This window comes from Prionailurus viverrinus, chromosome C1 (assembly GCF_022837055.1).
Source record: "Prionailurus viverrinus isolate Anna chromosome C1, UM_Priviv_1.0, whole genome shotgun sequence".
Lineage (NCBI taxonomy): Eukaryota > Metazoa > Chordata > Mammalia > Carnivora > Felidae > Prionailurus > Prionailurus viverrinus.
Window position 1 is genome coordinate 84,851,801 of NC_062568.1, and position 27,626 is coordinate 84,879,426.

The 27,626-nt window shown below is 33.5% G+C and overlaps 1 protein-coding gene across 1 annotated transcript in view; it reads left to right on the forward strand.

Annotated features, from left to right (window-relative positions):
* The window catches only part of LRP1B (LDL receptor related protein 1B), a 1,903,200-nt gene that overhangs the window by 1,132,077 nt on the left and 743,497 nt on the right, over window positions 1–27,626 (forward strand). Inside the window, exons 12-15 of the mRNA XM_047873645.1 lie at window positions 4,765–4,945; window positions 10,739–10,958; window positions 12,867–13,056; window positions 22,479–22,601. Of these exons, the coding sequence (XP_047729601.1) occupies window positions 4,765–4,945; window positions 10,739–10,958; window positions 12,867–13,056; window positions 22,479–22,601 (714 nt within the window). The remainder of the gene's footprint in view (window positions 1–4,764; window positions 4,946–10,738; window positions 10,959–12,866; window positions 13,057–22,478; window positions 22,602–27,626) is intronic.

The following is a 27,626-nucleotide window of genomic DNA, read 5'->3' on the forward strand; positions in this document are numbered from 1 at the left end:
GGAAAATATAGGCATTGTCTTTTTATGATGGCAATTGTGGTGTATAATTTCCAATTCCTTATTACGTTAATCCCAATTCTCTTGTAAAAGATCAAGACTCATGGGTTATTCTGGAGATTCCATCTATGCACCTTAACAAAACTAACATCACTGACCACATCCATTGCGTTTCTTTAAAAAAAAAAATTGGACCTGGGGCGCCTGGGTGGCGCAGTCGGTTAAGCGTCCGACTTCAGCCAGGTCACGATCTCGCGGTCCGTGAGTTCGATCCCCGCGTTGGGCTCTGGGCTGATGGCTCAGAGCCTGGAGCCTGTTTCCGATTCTGTGTCTCCCTCTCTCTCTGCCCTTCCCCCGTTCATGCTCTCTCTCTGTCCCAAAAATAAATAAACGTTGATAAAAAAAAATTAAAAAAAAATTGGACCCAATTTTAAAAGTAAACAATTTTAAGTATATAAAACTTGAATCCTCTTCTGTTCCATAAATGTGTAAAATCTAAAAGGCCTGCAATGATGTTAGTGTTAGAAATTTTTCTCTAGTCTTTTAAAAATTTATTTTATCTAATTCTGGGTATTAATTGAAATAACTTATCTAATTATTTCTTTAAAATCCAAATAATTATTTAATTTACATAAATTGTATTATCCTTTATTCATGCTCATTATCTTAGTGGTAGATATCACCTATAGGAAATATTCAAGAATTTTTCACCTAAGTGAAAAGTCTAGTTTTTGATGAGTGCATGTTTTTTAGCAGACTAGTCATATATTACACCCATTTATAAAAATTATTCTTAAAATACCAGAACAAAGTTTCCAAAAGAAAAATGATGGGAAGTTGAATAATTGGAACCAAAACAATATGTTAATCTTAAGTATTTACAGAGTATATTAAAAGGTCCATTTTTAATCTGAAGTATATGGATAAATATCTCAATTCTTTACTTAGAATGGAACATGTAGGTATGTTAATAAAAAAAATATAAGAAAACATTATCTGAAATCTTTTTTGAAGGAGTACAAGCATGTTGAGAGTCCTCTCTTATTGATAAATGAAAATGAGCATTTTGTTAAACTTAAGGGAAATTTTGGCAGATTAAAAAATACATTTGTAATCTTTGATATTAGTTATATAATAACAATAACAATATAGTAGTGAATGTTGATTTTACAATGTAGAATACTTGAACTCTACCCAAAGATATCAAGGCAATTTACTCTAGCAAATTTTACCAACTTCACCTTTCTTACATCTGAACAGCCCATATGTTTCCTCAAGCTGGTAATTCATATCTCTGTAGTCATCTATGTTTGTTTGATATTTGAGTGACATTAACCTTCATATGTCTTGATCACCTTGTTGAAATATTTTGGTCTTAGAGTCCTTAGTAGTCCATCTCAGATTCCAACCAATGCTTCTTGAAATAAAAAAATGTACATTAAACCAATGTTCTCGGTGTTAGTGTTCCATCAGTCTTAGTTTAACTAAAGGCAGATACGATATGATATGGAGTCAGAATACTTTCTTCATGAATGTATATTTGTTGAGAAATGGATTCACTTTGAGGCTCTTACAAAAGAACACCCTGTTAAGATAGGCTAAAAAGATCTCCAATTTGCACGTAGACTCTTAGGAATTTCTTTATTTTAAAATTTGTATTCAACCTCATTTTCACCCACATGGGAAAGAAAAACAAAACACACACATCCAAACATCTTTAAAAAACATTAAGCTAATCATTTCCTTGCTATCTTAATAGATTAGGTAGTTAGCTAAAGGGACGGATATAGTGAAAATTATACTATTAGTAATATATTAATAATAATATTTATATAACATTGACTATGTGCCAACCATTATTTTATGTATTTTACATATATTAATTAATGTTAAAACCATCCTATGAATTAAACACTAACATTACACCTGTTTTAAAGATTAGGAAATTGAAAGTAGAAAGGTTAAGCAATTTAGAGATACCATTAGTGGCAGAGCCTAGGCCCTGTAATTCCAGAACTTATAATTTTAATCACTACTTTATGCTGTTCAAGAATTTCATTTTCCAAAAAAAAAAAAAAGCAAACAACACAATTGGGAACAGGATTCACTCAATTTTGAAATTCAATTCCATTTCACTCTCACTATGTATTCACAACTGACTCTACGTATACTATTTCTAGTTAAAGTTGGCCACTTGTCACAATGCAAGGAAATATTAAATCATAATTTTAAGGGAGATAAACATAAAGTATATTTCTATCAAGTAACACTCATAAGGAAAAGAGTCAGGACATATATAGAATATTGTTTTTATCCGCTAAATGAGTAAAAACTAACATATACTGAGAATTTACAATATTGCAGGTATGCTAAGTGCTTTACATGCAGTAGCTAGGTTACCCTTTGTTATCATCCTCTGGTGTAGGTGCTATTATCTTCACTTAATGAGTGTAGAAATTAAAGATCAGAGTGACTGAGGTGCTTACCCAAGTGTCAGCAACAAAATTTGAATCCAGATAGTACTGCAACTGCTTCCAATGAAAAATGAATAAAAATTGTCAAGTTAGATGTCAAAAGGAAAAGTTATAAAAATAAAAGGGCTATTGAAGATGGAAATGTCCATGCTGGAATGGATTTCAAACGTAATACAGTTTTTGAAAACCAACTAACAAGATAAAAATCAACCACAAACTATGATAGATATAAAGGAAAAGAATAAACAGCTATTATTTTCCCATTATTCCAGAGCTGGAAAGTGCTCAGGAAAATTAAGTGTCGATATGGCAAAGACAAAATTAAAGTTTTTTTTTTCTAAGCATAGACACAATTAACCTGTGAAAATGACTCATCCTGGATGGTAATGAAGCAGATAGCTTAGTGAAATTGAGAAAACATATCTGATTCACTATAATGGGATTTTCAGTTAGATCAAATCACACATTGTATTAGTCATCCTCAGTCAGGGCCTATGCTGATGAACAGAAAGGGTCACATAAGAAAATCTTATTTTCCTCCAAGTCCAGAAGGGTCGTGATTAAAAAATATGATAATAGTAAACATTTACTTCATGTTCAAATGAAGGAATGGCATGTAGATGTGCCAGTGGTGTGTGAAGGCACAGTTCTGTCTCTAGTGTATTACTATGTACTGCTTTGCCCCATGAGTTGCAGTTCTCTACCTCATACCAGGGAGGAAAAAGAGACAAAGGTTTCCTTGGTTTCGAGAGAAGAAAAGGAGTTCCCGGTAATTTCTCATGCATTAGAAAAGTGAACTATCCTTAGGATGTCGTGAACAGTTTGGAAGGTGGTTCATAAAATGGCAAAAAGCAAGGGCAGGACTCACCACAGGAATTAAAGATCTCACAGTTTTAAAGATCTCTATGCTGAGGATCACTGACTTGTATTTTTATTCTAATTCTGCCACTACTTGTGTGATGAAGGACAATCAGCTTTGAGTATAAAGTGTTGGCATTTCCCTTTCTGTAAAGCGTTTGAATTAGTTGAACTCGTATAAGTTTATATATTAATAATATTCCTTGGGATTATCACTGCCTGTATCTTACAGAAGGCTGTAATAGTATCCTTTGTAATATAAGTCTAGGATATAGAGAAATATTTTAGTGTTTCTTTGAGATTTACTGTTCATGCAGTTCCATGATGAAAGCCTGTTCTGGGCTTTCAGAGATGTGCTTCTGCTGGACCTGTTCATCTGTTGGCAAGAGGGCATTCCTATTATTTTATTTTTTATAAATAATTTTTTTAAGTGTATCCATTTAAAAAAATTAACAGTTTATTTTTGAGAGACAGAGAGAAACAGAATGCAAGCAGGGATGGGCAGAGACACAGAATCTGAAGCAGGCTTGAGGCTCTAGGCTCTAAGCTGTCAGCACAGAACCCCACACAGGGCTCGAACTCACCAACTGCGATATCATGACCTGAATCAAAGTCAGAGGCTCAACCAACTGAGCCACCCAGGCATCCCAAAAATTTATCCAGTTTTGTGTGAGTGAGAGAGAGAGAGGGAACGTGCATGCATATACACACAAATGAGGGAAAGGCAGAGAGAGAGGCAGGGAATCCCAAGCAGTCTCCACAGTGTCAGCACAGAACCCAAGGTGGGGCTTGACCTCATGAAACTGTGAGATCATGACCTAAAACAAAATCAAGAGTGGGATACTCAATCAACTGAGCCACCCAGGTGCCACCCCCTTATTATTTTGATTATTCAGATTACATATTGCAAGTTTGAATATGTACTTTTTGAACATAGTCCTTGTTCCTATTACTAGATTTTCCCCTAAATAGTCTGTATCTATGTTCTGAGAACGTTTACCCTTTTGTGCTCTCATCACTTACAGCAAGGGCAGGACTCACCAGAGGAATAATGCAGTTTTAAAGATCTCTACACTGAGGATAATATGACTTGGATTTTTATTCTAATCCAACCACTTCTTGCGTGATAATAGACAATAAGCCTTCATTTTAAAGTGTTGGCATTTCCCTTTTTTCACTTCAAAGTGTTGGCACTTCCTGTTTTTCTCCAGATAACTATTTCAATTAAAATATAGAGGATCTGCTGTTCACATAAAATGGCGTTCAAAGTAAAATTGAAAAATATTATGTGGAATGGTGATGTTTTCCAAAACAACCTATAAAGAATCCAAGAATCAGAATTCATTCCTCTTTAAATTAAACATTTTATTAAGTAGAACATAAGTAGTGGACACTGTTGTAAAATGTGTTGTTCTCTTGTTTTTGCTTTTTACAGATCTTGATAATGTGGAAGGAATTGCTGTGGACTGGATCGGAAATAACCTTTACTGGACAAATGATGGCCATAGGAAGACCATTAATGTGGCCAGGCTAGAAAAAGCTTCTCAGAGTCGGAAGACTCTTTTAGAGGGAGAAATGTCCCATCCCAGAGGGATTGTGGTGGATCCTGTTAATGGGTACGTAATATTTGATTAGCCTAATAGGAGGAATATATATATATATATTTAGTAGTGGTAAGTTTGATTTAAATTCACACATGAATGGCCTGATTGGGAAAGCTACTCATTTAATGATTTTCTCTTACAGAAAATATGCTAACTAAATGTGCCAAAATACATTTAACTGAAATAAACAGATTATATGTATAAAGGATATATTTACTTGATGTACTCAGATAAAGACCATACTTCTCCATTTTAGACTGCCTGACACCAAGATAAATAATCGATTGAAAGAATCAATCAATTTAATTTTTAAAAGGCATTAAAATTTAATGTATTCATAAAATAGCAAAGATTTTTATTTATATTTTTGATACATTTACTGTGAGCCAGGCATTTTGTTAGATAGGTTCACTATACTCCTTTCCTTTAATTCTCACAATAATCCTTTGAATTAGTTGCAATTTTCATCCTTGATTTATAAAGAAGAAAAAGGTAATTGATTTGCAAAAGATCATTCAATTATTAAGTGACCAACTAGATATTTAAACTCAAGCAGTATATCCCAGAATTTACTCATAACCTCTATACTGCACTAATTTTTACTAGTCTAGGTTAGTAATCACATAATTTTAGCATAATCATAGTTTTCATAGAGTGAAATCATTTTGAGGTATGTACCACGTGTTTTAAGATGGAATAGTTTATGCAATACTCACGTAAATTTATTTCCTTTTATTTGTATTCAGAGCTATTACCTGAACACAAACAACACTGTACATATAGAAATATTAAAAAACTATGAACATTCCTAACAGAATGTCAGAATTAAATGAATAGATTACATATTTTAAAAGTGCAGTTGTTATATGTGACATTTATAACCCCATGTCTTATATTTCACTGTTTGAAACTAGCATCACAAAATGAACATACCTTACACCTTACTACACACATACAAAAAATACTTCATTGAATAGGAAACATGTGGCTTCCTTATAAACTGTGATCACCAGATTATAGTTCCTAGAATTGTTTGTGTTGAGAATAGCTCCAAACACAATTACGGTGCTTCCTTTGACATTTAAACAGTGGCTGAACTCATTGTCTGTGTTTTTATAAGACATAATTATAATTTCAGTGATTTTATGTGTGAATTCTGTAATTATCTGTCCTATTCCTGGCCTTTAAAACCAAACCATCTATCTGACCTTTAAATCAAGGCAATCTGAGAAACTATTTATTACACACGTCTTTTACATCTTCCTGAAGGAAGATATCTTAAAACAGCATTATTGTTCTCAGTATTCTGTTAGAGAAATACTTTGTGATAGTTAGAGTCTTCATGGTGTTCAGATGACACAAAAATGGAAGTCACAGAATTATATGATTTAGGAGGAAATTTAGAGGCCACTAGTCCCATCTCTCAATTCCTATTCAGGAATCTCATCCAGTATTTTTCTAATAGACAAGCATCTAACTTAGATTTGAAACCTATAGCATCTACATAGTTGACGGTATTTGGGGGCAACTCAAATTGACTCATTGACGCAATATCTGCATCTCTGTAATATCTACTAGCTGACTCTGTATTTGCTCTAGTGCTACAAAGAATGACTCTTCTGCCTCTTCCATCAGACATTTTCTAATAGAACACTGCTATTATGCACCAACCTGAAAACCACATATATTTGTGTACACACACACACACACACATTTTTTTTTTCTCCTAGCAATATACTACACCAGACTTTTGCACTAGGTATACAGTGGTTAATAAAACAGGCATAACCTTAATACTTATGAAGCGTCTTCTGTTGTCTATGAGGTGGAGGGTAGGTAGATAGAATGAGAAATAAATGCCCAATGGGCAACTAACATAATTTCAACAGACCAGAATGGAGGAGGAAAACAAACAGGATGACATGATGGAGACTAATAGGTAGAAATTGATTTCAGTAGGTTTGCTGAAAGGCCTGAGGAGGCGTCATTTAAACCAAGATTTAATTGTAGAGAAGGACTTGGCAATGGAGAGTGAGGGAAAGAGGATTTCAGATCAAGAAAATGGTGCATTTGAAGATCTTAATTTGGGTAAAAGCTTGAATGTGAGGAATGGCAACGAGGACAGTGGAGCTGCACCATTGATAACAAGGGGAGAAGTGACGGAGATGCACTTGTCCACCAGGATGACAGCTTTGTACTTTGTCTTCGGTGCAGGGTAAAATGTGGAAGTGAGAAGCAGATTTATATTTTAAAAAATCCAATCTGACTTTCCTGGGGAGAATGGATTGGAACATAGAAGTAGAATTGGGATCATGTGAATTTAATTGTCCCAATTATTGCTTGAGCATAATATAATTTAAAAAAAAAAAAAAAGAAGAAACTTTAGTTTGGAAAAGTCCATTTAAAATAGCACAGTGTAACGTTATACAAAACATTACAAAATAAGACACTTGATTTATTAACATGTTTTTCTACCATAATATCTATTTGCAGCCATACACAGAAGGAGAGCATTACAGGATTTTCTCTACCATAATAGCCTATTAACAAAATTACTCATTCTAGAGATTTACTTCATCCAGAGATTTATAAACAATTACAGAATCGGTAATGAACATGTTCATATAATTCTTTATTCAAATATACTATTAACTGCCATGTAGGAAATCTAATGTGCTTGGTGTGCATGCACACACACATTACCTGTATTATAAAATAGAATGAAATAATGTTCTTCAAAAATACTTAAGGTTTTTAATTCAGAATTGAGCTTTACACAATGAATAGGATTTGCAGATAAGTAGATTTGGTCTCAGGGTCTTAGGATGTGCAGTCATAAGGTTAGTCACTGTCCTCTGAAGGGACAGTGTAAATACTTGTTTAGAGGCAGGGACGTTAATGGCCATTTTGAGATGAGATAAGTTCATTAAGCCTAAAGCAGAGGGCATGTGAAGGAACATAGAGAATAAATTAGAAATACGCAGAAAACTTCAATGTTGGGATTAAAAGATGGGATTTTCTTTTCTGACAACAGAGTAATCAGATGGTTTTGAGAATAAAAGTCACATTTTATTCATGACCTAGGAAGACAAGTGATAGCAATATGACAGGCATATGTGAACAACCTGTTAGGAGTTCCCTTTGAAAAGGGATAAGAGACAGACTGTGGCATTTGTAATAGGAACAGAAAAGAGACACTGGAAGAATACAGTTGGCAGGTCTCAACAATTGTTGAAATGGGGATAAAGCTGCAGGAGGAATTGGTTATGATGGCATGTTTCTCAAGCTGATAGCTACAGGTGAATTCCCTCTGTTCCAATAATTTCACACTTCATAATTAATGTCAATAACTTAGAAAACTGCATCTTCAGTTCTGACTCATCAAAATATTATCTATAGTAAATGTGTCCAAAGCTGAGCACATATTTTCCCTCAAACATGATCTCCAGTATCCCTATCTCAATTAATAGTACCTGCTCTCTAGTTAACTGCTAGATGTTATGGCAACACTAAATTGAGTTTTTTAACTGTGAAATTTATGGCAGAGAAGTGCTTAAGGATTTAAATATTTCTAGGGTCCACCACATAATACTGTTTAATTGGGGTACATTATTAACATCAATAGTCCAAGCTTAGTGCTGTAGGATACAATTATGAATAAGAAATAATCCCTGACCTTAATTATTTTAATTTTTAATTGAAAGCATATGACATGTGACACGTCAAATATAATACAGGGCATAAGTGCAATAAATACTATAAAATAACTAAAAAATGTCACCAGGAAACAATGGAAAGACCTTATTTTGACAGAGAGGCTAGAGATAGACTTCATCAAATAATTGTATTTGAACAGGAGTTGAAAAATAGAGGTGCAATTTTTCTTGCCATATTAGCAGAAGGCTCGCTTAATCTAATATTTATTTAATGAATACCCCAGTCACACATATAAAAATAATTTATATTAGTTTCTGCTTTCTATAGTTCCTATTTTCTGTGTTTAGGAATCATCACATTTCATACTGATTATAAGTCTTCTACAATATAACTTTTTATTGCATAACGAAATTGATAATCGCATACGTAGCTTTTGTTACATTGGCACTCTTATTTAAATATTTATCTTATATTTTATTTGAATAAAGATAATCTTAGATAATGGATCAGATCATAACAATTTCTTCAAATAGCAAAACAACATAAAATATGCTTGTGTTATCCAGAATTACCCATACTTGTGTCTGCATGTATGTGTAATTTGGGTTGGAGAATCAAAGAAAAAGAGTGTCACTATGGTCAAAAGAAAAACTAGAGGGGAAGATAATTGCAATTTTAACAAGTTGTAAATTAGCAACAACAATAAAACTGCATTGACTAACCATATTTAATATTTCAAGAAAGTATTAACAGAAATATAAAAAGTTGCATATTTCTCATTCGCATACTCGATTTATGCAGTTGAAGTCAACCACTCATACCAAACTAGCATAGGACTAGAGCAACTAGAATGACTGCTTCATTTGTTCCTAATTTTGCCCCAATATTGAGACCACTTGAAGAACATGCTGGATGCAAGCAAGATAAACATATTTCCATGTTTATTTCTAGGATTAGAATGTATTTTGACTTAGTAAAATTCACCAATATCAATAATTTTCATGTCTAAAAGGACATATCAACATAATTGTAAACTGTCACGGGAATTTTAAACATTTGAACTGGAACAAAATAATGGATGGTGTGTTATATCCTCACTTGTTCCAAATCTTCCTGTTTAGATCTCAATAGGATTTTTAGTCATGGATACAGATTTTTCCCAAATGACCTCTGAAATTCTTTAGGGTCCACAAAATGTGGAAGGAAGAGGATCTACTACAGACATTTTTAAGGTCAGCAGCTTAGAAAAGCTTTAGAGCTTTATAAAGTTGTATATGAGGCAACTGAATTGAAACCTACACTTTAATTAATAACTACGGAACTTTCACATGACCCTAGAATGACACATGTGGAGGGTTTTAACCTTAATCATGAAGGAATTGGAACATTCCCTCAAGGCCCCCTCTCCCACTATTATAGCTTACACAAAAGACTTGTTTCTAAAGGCAGAAGCTTTTTTTTGAGATAGAAATTAAAGCTCAAAATCTCAAGGTCAGTCAACCTGATGTTATTAAACTTATGTGCAGCTAAATCATCTTCTGTGGATTTTGAGGTAATAATAAGCAGCAATAAAGCATAGATAATTTGCATCAGGAAGACAAATTAGGCTTGACCAGATAAACCCAGTATGGTCATACTTTTTAGTACAAAGGCAATCCAATTGCCTGTCTTACAAAAATAATAATTCATCTGAGATTAAATAAAGCCTGGAGTAGATCATTAATAGCACCATGCATTCTCATGTCAGTCATTCTGCTTTTCAATCACATAATTGATTGTATGTTTTATGAAAGGGGCAACATTTAAAAATAGTAACACCTCAAAGATCAATTTCCAAACTTGGTACCAACACCAAAGAAAATCAATATTTGGTACTTACTCTTAGATTAAACAATGAATGAGGCCAGTAATTATGGTCATCGTGGTAGTGGTTTTCTCTAATGTGTCTGAATGGACTGGCTTCACTGAACACATCTGTACTTCCCTGAGTACCTCACAGATGTGCCCTCCCTTTGGCAGATGAGCATTTGGTTGAAAAACAAATCAGAATGTAGTTAGATTTTATGGAAGTGCCAGGCTGAAGAAGGGTCCCTCTATAAGGTGGCTCGTTGAAATAACATGTGTGCACTCTCGTTTGTAATGTCTTAGTTGGATGTATTGGACAGACTGGGAGGAAGATGAAATAGATGACAGCGTGGGAAGGATCGAGAAGGCCTGGATGGATGGCTTCAATCGGCAGATTTTTGTGACTTCAAAGATGCTGTGGCCAAACGGTTTAACTCTGGACTTTCACACCAACACATTATACTGGTGTGACGCCTATTATGATCATATTGAAAAAGTGTTTTTGAATGGAACTCACAGGAAGGTAAAAGACAAATGCTGCTGTTTTTTTTTAACTCACAGGCTGCTTCTTCACAGAGCCTTGTTGTGCTGTGTTAAAAATACTTTCAAGTTTATTTTTACCCCTCTGAGGTGGCTGCCAGTAGTCTCTGTGGGGTGGCTAAAGGAGGCTGAGCATTAAGTAGTGCAGCTGGCACTTGCCTCCGGGAGACCAAGGCCAGCTCACTGTGGTATGCCAGGATTTGTGGGATTTTAAAAAGAAGCTCTCAGGATATCAGGGCTGTTTTAAAACACAGTTTTTCTACATAATTGATGAGTTTGCTATGACCAAGCAACCAACTCTATTCAAATATCTTTAATATTTGCAGCTGAAAATTAACCTATATATTATGAAAAAGTAATTATAGTGCATTTATTTGAATAAAGAATTTCATGACATTGGAATTGAAACTGAACTGAACTTCAGGGTTATTGCTGTGAATACACATCAACTTCCTCTTGTCTCTTTTGGTAAGACCATTGCAAAGTGATTTTTAAATTCTTGGGTAAATTGAAGATGGAGTTGACTGTCTGACAGAGGCAGTGTTGACAAAACATCACCTCTACTTTTCATCTTATAATAACCTGAATTCATATAACATTATGAACTGACTTCACCTGTTTAGTTAAATAACAGAAAATGGAATGCTAGAAATTATCAAAATGCTTCCGTTGATAAGATAATAATAGTATGATATCATACTTCCTTCTTTTTGGAAAGGAAGATTGTGCGATGGGCCAAGCCTCCTCATTATGAATTCTGTTTGACAAATAAATATTACATTAATCAGCTAAGACCATTTCAATCATTGGTTGACTCTAACCATGCTTTTAATATTTTTCCCCAATAGTAAAATTGATTGGCATTTAACCTAATGTCACATACTTTAAGAGGTGCCAGGTAAATATTTATGATTCCTTTGAAGGGATTGATATATACACCATGTAGATAACATTTTAATGGCTAGCATATTTTAACATTCATGGATGTGACAAAACAAAAGTAAGAATCTGTCTCGATTATTCAATATATGAAAATGTGATATGAAGAATTAAGATAAAAGTAGCAAAAATGGAATTTCCAACCCCACATTATTTAGATAAGTTCAATACTTTAATATTAAGTGGAGTACAAAATTATTTTTCATACTGTATACACTATCATTTTATAAATGGTGAAAGGTGGAAAGGTAGTATGTTTGGAGGTGTTACTCCTTATTCCTCTTCTACAAACCTACATGTGAAAACAGCACTTATCACATGAGTGCTCCAGTTAAACAACAACAAAATGCAACTAGAACATAAAGGATATACTAAGAAAATCAAAACTGAAGTTAGTGAATCTTGTTTAGCTACTTACTACTAATAAATGTTTCTGTGTTCAAAAGTAAAATCTTTACCTCCCTCCCTGTCATTTCCTAGATTTCTTCAATTTGCATTAGCCCAATTAGGTAGGAGAATCCCTTTCACTCCCAATTGTGTAAGACTCTGTTTTATTCCTTGGGTATTGGATAAGCAATATCACAATATTCATAATGACACTACTCAGATCAGTTTCTGTTCCAGGTTATGATACTGGAATATCATAAAGAACAGAGACAAGGAAGAGTGTCAGGCAGTCCTTTTAATGTTTGCACTTTGTGACCATATGAGTAATGTCATATATGAGAGCATTTAAATGGATGAAATACAAATGGAGTCTCCCTAAAATAACATGTCCTAAAAATAGGAAAATATGCTCACATTGTGAAATCCATTTTTCAAATATACTGAAGGAAAATATATTAAGATGTTAGATCATTATGTTTTATACTTATTTGAATGTCATTTTCTCTAAATAGTTATGTTTCTAAAGGTCAGTTTAGATTTTTCACAATGTGTTTATATTTTACAGATTGTTTACAGTGGGAAAGAGTTGAACCATCCTTTTGGACTGTCGCATCATGGGAATTATGTGTTCTGGACTGATTATATGAATGGTTCCATTTTTCAATTAGATTTGGTAACGAATGAGGTGACATTACTGAGACATGAAAGACCACCCCTGTTTGGGCTTCAGATTTATGATCCACGGAAGCAACAAGGTATTAAAAACCATATAAAATTGCTTCTGAATTTTACATAAAATAATACTTCACAGTATTTGCAAAAGCTTTTATTTTGACAGTGTTACTGATGTTTTATGATAAAAGGTGTCTAGTCACTCCAAAGTCAATCAAATCTTGGACTTTGTCACCATAAACATTTATTATTTATTGTTCAAAACAGCCTAAGCAAGTAACGGGGAATTTTATTTGAGTGAAGCTCAAGGTTTTCACCAAATGCTTTCTTTTTCATGTCCTTTTCACAAAAGAGGTATTCAAAGTATTTAAAGTAAAAAAAAATGCACTTAATGTTTTTCAAGAGTATTGTGAGAAGTGAGAAAAACTTTTAGTGGGAATGGAATGTTATTTGAAAATATTTTAAAATATGTGATAAATGAAAAGAGTTTTGTAAACTGCATCTTACTGTATTTATCTGATTAGTTTCATATTGATTTAAAGAATATTTAATTATTTTAAAGGGTATGAAAGTGAAATAATCTACCAATGTCTACTTAAAATTACATAATATCATTGTGTATTTTATCTACATGAGTTATTAATATTTATTAGGCCATCTACAAATCGCATGACTCAGAATTTAGGTATTAAGCAAAGAAAAAACTTAGTAAATTATGTGGAAGACTTTTTGTTATGAATCTAGATAGTTACTTTTTCTTTTATTTAGAGATATTCTTGTGGAAGTTAAATGAACATACATTTCAATGAATTTATGCAACATGTGAGAGAAGAAATACCTGGCTTACTGTGAAATGGACTTGGGCTTAAATCCAGGTTCCAACACTGTTTCTTCTGAAACTTTAGACATACCATAAAAGATTTAACAAAGAAATGTTTTCTTCATAAAATTCCCGTAAGAATTAAATCACTGTTGTGATTACTTAGAGTAGTGCCACCCACACATTTTTAATTAATTTCTTCTTATCATTTCTCTATAAGGAGGCATATTTTTAATGTTTCCTTCCATAGAAGAATGTTAAGTAAATATTCAAAGGAATAATGTGTCACAATTAACAAAGCACATGCCTCTAATAAAAATATATGGAACTTATTGCTATGTTTCATGAGGAAATATACCTGGTGTTCTAGACGATCCCATTGACATATAATTGTTCAGAGCTATCTCTTAGATGGACAAAGCTTTTAAAGTGCTTTATAAAAATTTTCAATTAAAGGCACATTAAAATGGAAATCTAGCCTTAATTACTCACCTGTTTATACAACCTTTATTGTAGAAACCATTATGTTCCGTCAAACTGAGAGAATGTGTTTGGGCAAATTGATTATTTTTCATAAACTTAGGTGAAAAAATCAATTATTCTTAGATTCCTAACCAGTCTTCTGGTAGCCAAGGATTGACTGTTAGTTAGCCAAATCTTTTGACTAAGTAATATAGTATGCAAAGGATGCTGGACAACATATTTTTCGTTTAGTCAGTAGACATTGAAATTGGATAACTGACTTAGCATCTAAATTTTTAATATTTTTTTCCTAAATTAATCAAAGTAAGTAAAAAGCTATCAGATGTTCAAATGCAGACCTGTTATCTTACCATCTTATAATTTCAGTGAAAATTATGAGAGAGAAAATGGTATTTCTCTTTATAATTTGTGAACATTAAATATTAATAAATATTTAGAAACACATAATCAGTGGTACACAAACTTTGTTATATACTGTCTTGTTAGACTATTTTTCTAAGAATAAAATAGCTGCATTTGAATAAAAAATCAATTTCCTCCATAGGGACAGATCACTATTTCTTCATGGAATGTAATAAACTAGTATTATATAGTCTTATATTTTCTCTCTCTGAAAGACTATAGTATACGATTGTTTACATTGTATAAACTTTTGTAGTATTTATACATGTATATGTGAAAAAAAATATATATATACACACAATAGATACTAACACACACAGACACACACACACACACAGACACACACACACACACACACACACACACACACACACCACTCCTCAGAAATACCATGAGTAATATCCAGGAATGTCATTAATGTACCATCTAAACTCTTTTAGACTTGGTGTCAGAAAATTAGTCAGCTAATTTGACCTCTCGAGATCAGAAGAGACTCTTATCAAATTACTTGTTAATAAAGCAGCTAATTTCAGGAAGGTAGATATATAATCACACTAAACAGAAAGCTACCCCTAGAAATGAATTCCTAAGTAATGCATAGGGATTTAGGGCCAAAACCTTTTTTTTTTTTTTCTTATATGCTACTGTTGTTTCTTCTGATTTAATTAATAAACTTTAATTCTTTTTCACTTATATTAGATATCTAGAAAAATTTTTATAATCCTCTCCTGAAATTCCTCATATAAAGTAGAACAATTGTATACTACAAACATACTTTTATCTGTTTATTCTCTAGGTTCAAAAGCACACTTTTATTTTTCGCCATGTTTAAGAGAATGAGATCCTCAAAACTAAGTGCAATATCTAAAAAGGGTTGATGACTAGTTTCCTATATAGAATTAAAAATAATTGATTAGCTTCTATGTTAAATATATGAAATTTATTAACTAATAACTAACTAAATCTAACTTCCAGGAGATGGGTCAAACATTATTTAAGTCTCACAAGAGATGTTTAATGTAGATACTATAGATTCCTGTTGTGCATATGAAAATCCCAAGGATCAGGCACGTGTAGCCCTTTGCCCTCAGGAAACAATGAGCCAGAGATAAACTGAGATTCAAATTCAAGTTTGTCTAACCACAAAGTGTTTTTATGTGATTAATTTATGTGGCCAATTTTATGAAAAGTATATAACTACTATACATTTACAGTTTATTTAGCTCTGAGAGAGACAGAGAGGCAGAGAGAGAAGGAGATAGAGAATTCCAAGCAGGCTCTGTGCCATCAGTGCAGAGCCCAATGAGAGATTCTAATTCACCAACAAGTGAGAACATGACCTGAGCCAAAATCGAGAGTTAGACACTTAACCAACTGAGCCAGCCAGGCACCCCATATAACTACTATACTTTTAGATAGAAGGAAACGAGTATGTCTGTTCTGCCGTCATTGTAGTTTTGTCATTGATAAATGTATGCAAATCTTATATATATATATATATATATATATATATATATATATATATATATATATATATAAAGTTCTTGACTATATTCTACAACCCAGCATTCAGAGATTTTATATTACAAAGCACTAGTATAAAGACACAGTAATCTTAAATTAATGCATGACATGTCCATTAACAACATTACTGTGTAGGTTTAGTAAGATATTTATTTATTTTTGTTATTTTTTTCTAATGCCCATTTCTATATATTTTTATTTTTTTAATTTTATTTTTTTATTTTTTTAAATATTTACATCCAAATTAGTTAGCATATAGTGAAGCAATGATTTCAGGAGTAGATTCCTTACTGCCCCTTACCCATTTAGCCCACCCCCCTCCCACAACCCCTCCAGCAACCCTCAGTTTGTTCTCCATATTTATGGGTCTCCTCTGTTTTATCCCCCTCCCTGTTTTTATATTATTTTTGTTTCCCTTCCCTTATGTTCATCTGTTTTGTCTCTTAAAGTCCTCATATGAGTGAACTCATATGATTTTTGTCTTTCTCTGACTAATTTCACTTAGCATAATAGCCTCCAGTTCCATTCACGCAGTTGCAAATGGCAAGATTTCGTTCTTTTTGATTGCCAAGTAATACTCCATTGTGTGTGTGTGTGTGTGTGTGTGTGTGTGTGTGTGTATATATCACATCTTCTTTATCCATTTATCCATCAATGGACATTGGGGCTCTTTACATACTTTGACTATTGTGATAGTGCTGCTAAAAGACATAAATAGACACTTCTCCAAGGAAGACATCCAGATGGCCAACCGACACATGAAAAAATGCTCAACATCACTCATCATCAGGGAAATATAAATCAAAACCACGGTGAGATACCACCTTACACCTGTCAGAATGGCTAACATTAACAACTCAGGCAACAACAGATATTGGTGAGGATGCGGAGACAGAGGATCTCTTTTGCATTGTTGGTGGCAATGCAAGCTGGTGCAGCCACTCTGAAAAACAGTATGGAGGTTCCTCAAAACTAAAAATAGAACTACCCTACAACCCAGCAATTGCACTACTAGGCATTTATCCAAGGGATACAGGTATGCTGTTTTGAAGGGACACATGCACCCCCATGTTTATATATTTTTTTCTAATGTTTGTTTATTTTTGAGAGAGGTGGAGAGACACAGAGAGAGACTGCAAGCGGGAGAAGGCAGAGAGACAGTCAGAGAATCTGAAACAGGCTCCAGGCTCTGAGCTGTGCACACAGAGCCAGATATGGGGCTCAAACTCACAAACCGTGAGATCATGACCTGAGCCAAAAGCAGACAACTAACCGACTCAGCCACCCAGGTGCCCCAAGATTTATATTTAGTGGTAGGGTCATCATCACAAATTGTATCTTTCCAAAATTTCCATTTTGGAAATAATCACTACCAAAAAATAACCCAGAAGGCTAATTAAGGCCTTAATGCAGTTAACATGCATGTGTGCATGCACACACATGCATGCATCCCACACACAAAGTAACATCAAAGCAAGGCAAATTTTCAATGAGCATATAACTCAAAAGAGAGAAAGGACACATTTTATCCTTTCCTCTGATTGATTGACATTATTCAAAGTTGACTCCTCTGAAATTATCCTAGATGAAATCAGTATCTGGATTTAGGATCCCACTTTACTGTTTTTTTTTCCAACTTTTAGGATGAATGCGAAGTCTAATTTCTCTTCCAAACTGTAAGTCAGACTGTCTATCCATCCAATAAGAAAAACAAAATCTCCATCAGTTTATATATTTCATATTAGGTATAGAGACTTCTTACTTCACATATGATAAAACTTGAAGAAGTGAAGTCTAAGAAGCATGTAGAAAAGGGGATTTCTTCCCTCCTATCCTTCTGATGAAAATTTAGATAAAATAGAACAGTAGTATTCCTTTGTGGTGACAATTTATGTATTTTGTTATTTGCTAGAAATAAAAGATAATTTATTAACAAATTTTAAGTTACTAAAGTTTATAAACACTTATATTTTATTATTTTGAGTATAGCTGACACATTGTTACATTATTTTCAGGTGTACAACTTAGCGAGTTGAGAAGTTTATATACATTATGCTGTGTTCCCCACAAGTATAGCTGTCATCTGTCCCCTAGCATTGCTATTGAAATATCATTGACTGTACTCCTTATGCTCTGCTTCTTAGTCCCATGACTTACTCATTCCATAACTGGAGATCTGTATCTCCCTTTCCCCTTCACCCATGGTCCCAACCCCCAACCTCCTCCTATCTGACAACCATCAGTTTGTTCTCTATATTTATAGTTCTCATTCTGCTTTTTGTTTATTCATTTTTTAAAGATTCCATTTATGAGTGGAATCATATGGTACTTGGTTTTCTCAGTCTTATTTATTTCACTTAGCATAATACCCTTTAAGTCCATTCATGTTGTTGCAAATGGCAAGATCTCATCCTTTTAATGGTTGTGTAATATTCCTGTGTGTGTGTGTGTGTGTGTGTGTGTGTGTGTGTGTGTGTGTGTGTAGATCATATTTTTCTTATCCACTTTTCTGTTGATGGACATTTAGGTTGATTCCATTCTTGGCTATTATAAATAATGCTGTAATAAACATGGGAGCATATATCCTTTCAAGTAATTAAGCACTAATATTTCAATATAAGCTTGTGAAATGTTTTCATATATCATCTACATCTTTATTACTATTCTTTGAGAATTGTAATATGCCTTTAAATAATCTACCTTGAAATGCAATGTATGTAGACAGAGTATATGCGTACTTACCTGCAAATGAGAAAAGCCCCTTTATCTTCTTAAAGTGGACTTAGATATAACAACATACAGGTACCTTGTATCTGCACCCCCAAATGATTGTTTCTGTTATATTGCTAACTAAAATTCATTCATTCACTCATCAACTAAAATTCATTCATTCATTCATTCATTCATTCATCAACTAACTAATATTTATCAAACACTCATCTGTTCGATACTCTATAGGGGGTAGAGTAATTCCACTTCTCTTAACTAACATATTAGGTTTGGGGGGAAAGACAAAGATTTTGGCCCAGACAGACCACTATCTTGAACTTATTTTTAAAAGATACTCCTTATTTGGTTTCCTTCATTATTTGATTTTTTCAAAAGTAATTACTTCCAAAGTAATTTAATCTAGGATTTCATTGTGTTGTTTTCACTGTGTTATTTCTCTGTCCTTTATTGATTTAATTTTATTTTGTCATATATAAAAGAGTTAAGAGTATAAGAGCATACATTTTAGATTAAAAAAATCCTTGTTTTCAATTATTTAGAAATAATTATAGTAATCCTTATTCTACTTTATTTGTTTTCTAATAAGGACTATTTATTTCTAGACATTAGAAAAGTCATTTCAACCCTATCTCTTCAGTAGTCACATTTGCATATGAGATAAGCCTACCTTAAAAGCTTATTATAAAAATTGAATTAAATATATGGTATAAGTAACAAACAAATAAATAAATAAGGTAACTATCCCTGACATCGATGCACTGTGAATTTTCAAAATGATAGCTATCGATTGTTAATAGGCACTCATTCATTAATATTGGTATGTAATTTTTTTAATGTTTATTTTTGAGAGAGAGAGAGAAAGACAGCATGAGCAGGGGAGGGGAAGAGAGAGAGGGAGACACAGAATCTGAAACAGGCTCCAGGATCTGAGCTGTCAGCACAAGCCTGACGTGGGGCTCAAACCCACAAACCACAAGATCGTGACCTAAGCCAAAGTCGGATGTTTAACCAACTGAGCCACCGAGGCTCCCCTGTGTATAAAAATTTTAATGCTGTTTGTCATTAAATCATATTTTTAGGAGAATATTTTTACATGAAAAGTTTTGCAACCTGCTAGAAATTCAATAAAAACTGCCACATGAGCTGTATCTGAAATATGTTGAAGTAAACTGAAGAATATATATGATTTAGGCAATTCTCATGAGAGATATGAAATTATTCAAATTAATTTAAATTTTGGATTTCTATCATGACAAGAGAAATATCACTTCCTCTTTTTAATGTATAGAATTCATTGAAAGGAATATATTTAAAAGTTCAAGTAATGGTAATTTATTTTTAAATACTTACATTTCATATTGAATAAGAATTGTAAGCACGAATCATGCTATTGAAAAAAATAATAATGTGATATTTAGCATATATTTTCTTTTATTTTAAGGTTTTATTTATTTTTGAGACAGAGAGAGACAGAGCATGAACGGGGGAGGGTCAGAGAGAGAGGGAAACACAGAATCAGAAGCAGGCTCCAGGCTCCGAGCTGTCAGCACAGAGCCCGACGTGGGGCTCGAACTCACAGACCGTGAGATCATGACCTGAGCCGAAGTCGAACGCTTAACCGACCGAGCCACCCTGGCCCCCCATAGCATATATTTTCAATATGAAAATGTGACATGATATACTGCTTTCAGTACTTCCTTTTTACTGTTTTAAATTCTTCATATATTTCTCAAAATACTTTGGTTAAATCAAAATTTCAATAATCTGAACGTTACTAAAGTAATGAATATACAGTTAGACTGTACATAATATTAATAAAATATTGAGAACACCTATTTCCCTATGAAGTATTACATTTTTAGTCTATGGTTATGGAAGAAGCATGGCTGTATCTGAACACTGCTTAAAAAAATTGCTACATCTCTTGGTACCTGGGTGCCTCAGTCCATTAAGCAACCAGCTCTTGATTTTGGCTTAGGTCATGATCTCAAGGTCATGAGATGAAGCCCTGCTTCAGTCTGTGCTAAATGTGGAGTCTGCTTGGGATTCTCTCCTACCCCCCTCTCTCTGCCCCTGCCCACCCTCCACAAAATAAATAAATAAACTTTAAAAGAAAAATTTCTACATCTCTTGTTGGAAAAAGTTTGAACTAAGCTTCATTATCCTCTGAGTTCAGAAATTGATACTAAAACCTGAATTATTAGTTTCCATAGCTTTCAAGTATATTTTTACCTTTTATAAACATGCAAAATTTAATTTACTTCTCAGAATAATGAAAAGAAATGAATGTATAATTCAGATTGTTTCTTGCAATCTGTAGACACACGAAATAATCTATGAGAATGAGTTAAATATTTATTGTATATAGCACCATTTTGAGGGTTTTTTTTTTTTGTTTTTAAAGTCATTCCTTAATATTCGCTATATAGCACACCTAACCCAGTACAATAGTCTCATCTGTCACACCAGTCACATTTTTTGGCACTGTGCTTCAACTGCCAATACAACTTTAACGATTACATTATTTTAGTGTAGTCATTCTAAGTAATTAAAAACTATTTTTTAGTGTTTGAGTTACAGTTTCTGATATAATCAAATGTTACTTATTGATACCTTGAAAACTGCAACATAATGTTAAATAGCCTGGACATTTACTTTGCCAATTAGATTGCTAGTGTTATAGACTTCTTTGTAACATTATATAGGTATATATAGAAGTAAATATGCTTTATTTCTTGCCTTTCCATCTTCTAGGAATAAATGTCATCAAAATGATGATTACCCAGATTGTATAGAATCTCCAACCCTTTCAAAATTTTATGTCAGGTTTATCTTAGTTTCCGAGGGTGTCTCACAGATGTTTATGGATAATACCTTTGTGAATCTCCCCTGCTTTATTGATATCTATTGCTTACCTTATCAGTGCTTCTGCTGGTTAGGTCTACTGGGATGGTCCACTGGGTCAACACTTCTACCCTTGTGCGTCACACATTCTACTGGCACTACAAGACCATTCATTTTTAAAGTTTCACAGATAGAACCTGTGTTTCGTGGACTCATCAATGCACTAACATGTCAATGTGCTCCTTGAACAAGAGGGAAGTATATTCCACTCCTTTCCCTTGTGCTCATTTGCTTTCTGTTCACTTAATATCCAAAGTCACATTCTAAGTGTTAATGATCCAATTTAGAAAGAAATCAGAATTGAATATACCAGGCCTAATCTGCTATCCTGGACAGACATCATCATGTCCTGTAACCTTGCTGTCTCCTAGTACTTCTCTGCACACATACCTCTATATCTTCTAACCAACATGCAAATTCCTTTTATCTCCCAGTGTGTCATATATTTTTAAATGTTTCTGAATTGTACTTAGTGTTCAGAAGATATCCTGACTACATTAATGAATATGTAATATACATATGCTTGTATATGTGTACATTCTTATGCCTACATACATATCTTAGAAAGAATGTGAACCTTAACCTGGCTAATTTTGGATGGAATCACGGTTCTCTGACACATTCACTTCCCTCCTCTTACAGGTGACAACATGTGCCGAGTAAATAACGGCGGCTGTAGTACATTGTGCTTAGCCATTCCAGGAGGCCGAGTATGTGCATGTGCCGACAATCAACTTTTAGATGAAAATGGGACAACTTGCATATGTAAGTTTTCTTTGTGTTTTTGTATTTGTTACACTTATTGTTTGTCCATATATTTTTGAAGAACAGAAGCATATGAAACCAAGGGGGAAAAAATCAAACTCGGAAAGACAAAATTCAGATAATCACTTAGGTATAATTCTTTTTAAACTACAAATAATTAACTGAATTAATTTAATTTAAAAACATGACCAGTGATGAAGTTTTCCAGAGTATTTGTCACTCCTGCATAATAGTTTAGTAAAATATATATGCCACAGAAGACTATTTCATAAAATAGGGAACCTCACTGTTAGGAGGTTAGTTGTTACTTATATAGATGATAGTGTAGTTGTGTGTTATATAGATGTGTAGTTGTTAGTTATATAGATGATAGTTGATGCACATTGTAAGACCTTCAACTAAATAGTTAATAAGGTTGATTATCTATCTTTGTTGTGAAGTCAAAAGAAGCAGACAAAAGAAGAGACTTAGGGAAATTCTAGACTTTATCAAAATAGTGAATTAGTTGGATTAATTGACCTGGATTAAAGGCACTTTATTAACTTTTACTGACCGTCCTCAGTTTGTTGCATCTTGTTATTCTCATGTGGCCCTTTTGAAATTTGTTCTGTCTATACATATCAAGTCCCTTGCCACAATAATAGGAGCAATGATATGTATGTATTGAATACTATATAAATGCTTCTGGAATGATTTGAATTTGTTGCATGTTACTCATGATTCTCCAGAAAAACAGAACCAATAGCATGTATGTGTATAGAAAGAGATTTGTTATGAGGAATTGGCTCATGCAAGTATGGAGGCTGACAACTCCCCATATTTGCAGTGAGCAAGTTAGAAACTGAGGAGCACCAATGGCATAGTTCCAGTCCAAATGCTGGTTAGGCTGAAGACCCATGAAGAGCAGCCAGTGTTTTATTTGGAGTCTTAAGCCAGGGGAAAACAAAACAAAACAATATCCCAGTTCAAGGCAGTCAGGCAGGAAGAATCCCTCTTATGTGCAAGAAGGTAGGCCTTGTCATTCAATTCAGGCCTTCAAGTGACTGGATGAGAACCACTCACATCTGAGAGGGTGATCTGCTTAATATAGTCTATAGATTCCAATGTTAATCTCATGTAAGACACTCTGACACACACACCCAGAATGATATTTGACCAAATGTCTGGGCCCTTTATAGCCTACTCAACTTGACACATAAAATTAACTGTCACAAATTGTTAAAGAATACACAAATAAATGGATTTTTCCATCAGTGATAATGATTGTCTCTGGGGAGGCAGGAGAAGTATAATGAAGAAGACTTCAACTTAACTGAAATATTTGATTTCTTCTGAAGAAGCAATAATGTGAATAAAGGATTTTTTAAAGTTTTTATTTATTGATTTTGAGAGAGATAGAGACAGTGCAGGCATGAGTGGGGGGAGGCAGAGAGAGAGAGGGAGACAGAGAATCCCAAGCAGACTCCAGGATGTCAGTGCTGAGACCTATGCGGGGCTTGATATCACAAACTGTGAGATCATGACCTGAGCTGAGATCAAGAGTCAGATGCTCAACTGACTGAGCCACCCAGGTGCCGCAAGGATTTTTTAAATGATTTAATATGTGGTAATACTTGAGAAATATATAGAAAGAATTTAAATGAAAAATCTACCCGTAATGCTACAATCCAGCAATAAACTACTAAAACATTTTGATGTTGTTCCTTTTAATTATATATCTCTGGAGGTTATTATTTTTTTACTAGTACTAATGATAATCATAGGCAAAATTTATTGAATTCTTGTATAGATTTCATGATTCTCATTAGCTGTTAATAATAGTATAAGGAAGATACTTTTACTTCACTTTATTATTCAGAATGAAGACTTGAGAGTTAATAATTTTTCAAAATTCACATAATTAGCAATCAGGACATTTGGAATTTAGCCCCTAAATTATTTTATTTTGGAGACCAAATTCTTAATTATGTTTCAGTGTTACAAATTTTAGATCATACCTTGGTATAATTTATCTTGTGCTTTATTTTTACTTAATTGGAGCATAAGTGTCTTATCATGTGACTACATCTTCTTTGTAAACATGACTTTTAAACCATTTATCCTCATGTTTCTACTTGATGTTTGATGTTACTTCTGATCTATTTTTATACACCATTTGTGCGTTTCCTTACTGTTTATGATCCCTTCTATATTTTAGCACATAGTCCATGGTCATATTGTTGCATCTTCTTTACATCTTTTTTAAGCATTTGGAATAATAACACCAGCTTTAAATTCTATTACTTTTGAATTTTAACTATTTGAGATGAGGACTTTGGCTTTCTTTGTATTATTCTCTTTATCTTCTAAATTTCATTCCTTATTATAATTTAGGATTTCTGACAAAAATATTATTTTGAATCATTAATCATTGTCTTTATATAACAGGTTTTGACATATATAGCTAGTTTGTTGATCAATTTTATAATGTTTTCTTTTTGACCTGAATCAGTGCTTCACTAGTTGTATTGCTCAGTATTCAAACTTTAGCTCTTCATTGTTTAATTATTAATTTTCAATTTCTTTTGTTTTCTAAATAAGTCTCCTTTGCATTTATATGTGATAAACAATTCTTCTGAATATTAATTCTTGGCCAGACAAAAATTTTCTTTAAACTTCTAGAAATACTATTTAATTTAATTTAATAAATACTATTTAATTTATTCTGGGATAATATACTTGAGAGCACAATTACGAATTTTACTTCTCTGGGAAAGCTTTTTTCATTACTAGTGGGATTTTTAAATTGCCTGTAAGACAATTCCTGTAGAACATAATTATTTGAAGTATACTTTCTTTGAGTAATCAGGTGGTTTTCCTTCCTTTGTTCTGTGGTAATATTTTGTAATTCCTATTTTGTTGTTGTTTATTTATCATAGAAAAGAAGAGATCTATCGAGACCCCTAGTTTGTCAACAGACAAGAATTAAGCATTGCTTTGAACAGCGTAAAGTCTGTCTAGTTGTCCACTAGCCTAAATCATAACTTAGGTATTGAGAGAATAGGTATAGTTTATATGCAGATTTCTAATTCAGTTTTTAGTGTCTACCACACGTTCATCTAAAATTATTTTTCTGGTATAAAATGAGATATTTTGTTATGCCCTCTGAATAAATCTGACACTTTGAATGGTGAACACACACACACACACACACACACACACACACACATACACATACATACATACACACAGAGTTATGTGTGGACATCCACCAAGTCTCATCCTGACCTTGGTCTATCCCCAGACTTCCTCCTAAGGATGGAAGGTAACAGTGCAAGTATCTCCTTTTTTGGTAAGCACAGACCTCACAGTCAGTATTGAGGGAGCAAAGTGTTTGTTTAAAGATAGACAGCCTTGGAGCACATGGGTGGCTCAGTCTCTTAAGCCTCAGACTCATGATTTCAACTCAAGTCATGATCTCATGGTTTGTGAGATGAAGCCCTACATGGGGCTCTGCACTCACAGTGTGGAGCCTGCTTGGGTTGTCTCTCTCCCTCCTTCTCTCTCTACCCATCCCCACTCTCAAAATAAATAAATAAACATAAAAAAAGGTTTATTCCATTTTTAGTGATATGAATTAGAGAAACTTTTGGCTGAATATTTAAATCCAGTCCTATTGGTCTTGTAATAAAGTCAAAATTCTCTTAGGATGGTGTCAGTCAAGTTATCGAGGGACTGAGTTTTCAGGGATCTATGAGTTTTTATCCTTCATCTTAATTTTCATACTGGAGTGAAACAGAAGGTCTATACATCAGATACTGATATCTTGATGACTTTTTAAGCTTGAAATGTTCTAATTAATTATTTAATTTTAATTGTGTGAATCATAATTATCTGGGTCATTGACTTCCAAATTATTTTTCTATTTCCTTCACTCTATGCCCCACTAAAAACTTAGGGATTCCTTATGAGGTGGCATATCTATACCTATATCGATATTGAAGTAGAAAAAATTTGTTTTCATGACCAGACACATGTAATTATACATTTGGTGAAAGATAGAAATGTTTCTGTATTCTTGGTGTCTTTCTAATCTCTACAATTCACTGATGATATAACTTCAATACAATATAAAGATATAAGAAAGAAGATTATATTATCTATATTTGTTAGACTAAACAATGTTAAATCAACAAAACCATGTGAGATGTTCTTTGACAATTTGTTGTTGCATTTGACTGTTTAAAACTCTACTGTATCTCTAATATGTCATGCAACTTGCCTAGGTTTCTTTCCAATGTAATGGGAAAAATTAGGATAGACCATAAAATTACTCATTTCTTACACAGAACTCAAAGTGTGTTTATATAAATTATTCCACTTCTCATATTTAATGGCAAAGGTTTTCAAAGGATATGTTAACCTTCTTAGTTTTCAGATGAGGAAATTCAAGCGCAAAAGAAGTACACACAGAGTTTATGGTTGCCGAGTATGGTATAAAACAAATATGAGTGTGTGACTGACGTCTTATTAATACTGATTCCTCTGAGCTTCTCCTCTAGTTTAGGCTAGATTACAGTTTTATGAATTTATCTCAGCTGGATTAAGTCTGTAATCTGAGTTAACAAAATACATATTGCAACCATTGAGATATGATTGTTCTGGTTCCAGTCATCCTCATTGAATTGACATCAAATGAACAAAAACCCATTGGCAGTTGGTCAGGACATAATTAAACACCAATAGCTGTTTCTCAGTGAATTTGCAGCATAAGGCTATGCCAGAGAGGCATTCACCCAGCAGAAAAATATTGGCATGCTACATGATTGATTAAGGATGAATTCTAATTCCATGCCTGGAAGGAATCAAGAATGAGAGTAGGCTGGACTCTTTGTCCTTGTGAATCTTGTGTGGCATGGGCAAATCCTCTCACAGTTAGAAATGAGGCCTGGTGTAGCATAGGAACCTGGAACTGACTGCCCCAGAGAGACATATGTAAAGCCCATTGATCAATTAATTATCAAGTGAGGTTGTTTGTTTGTTTGT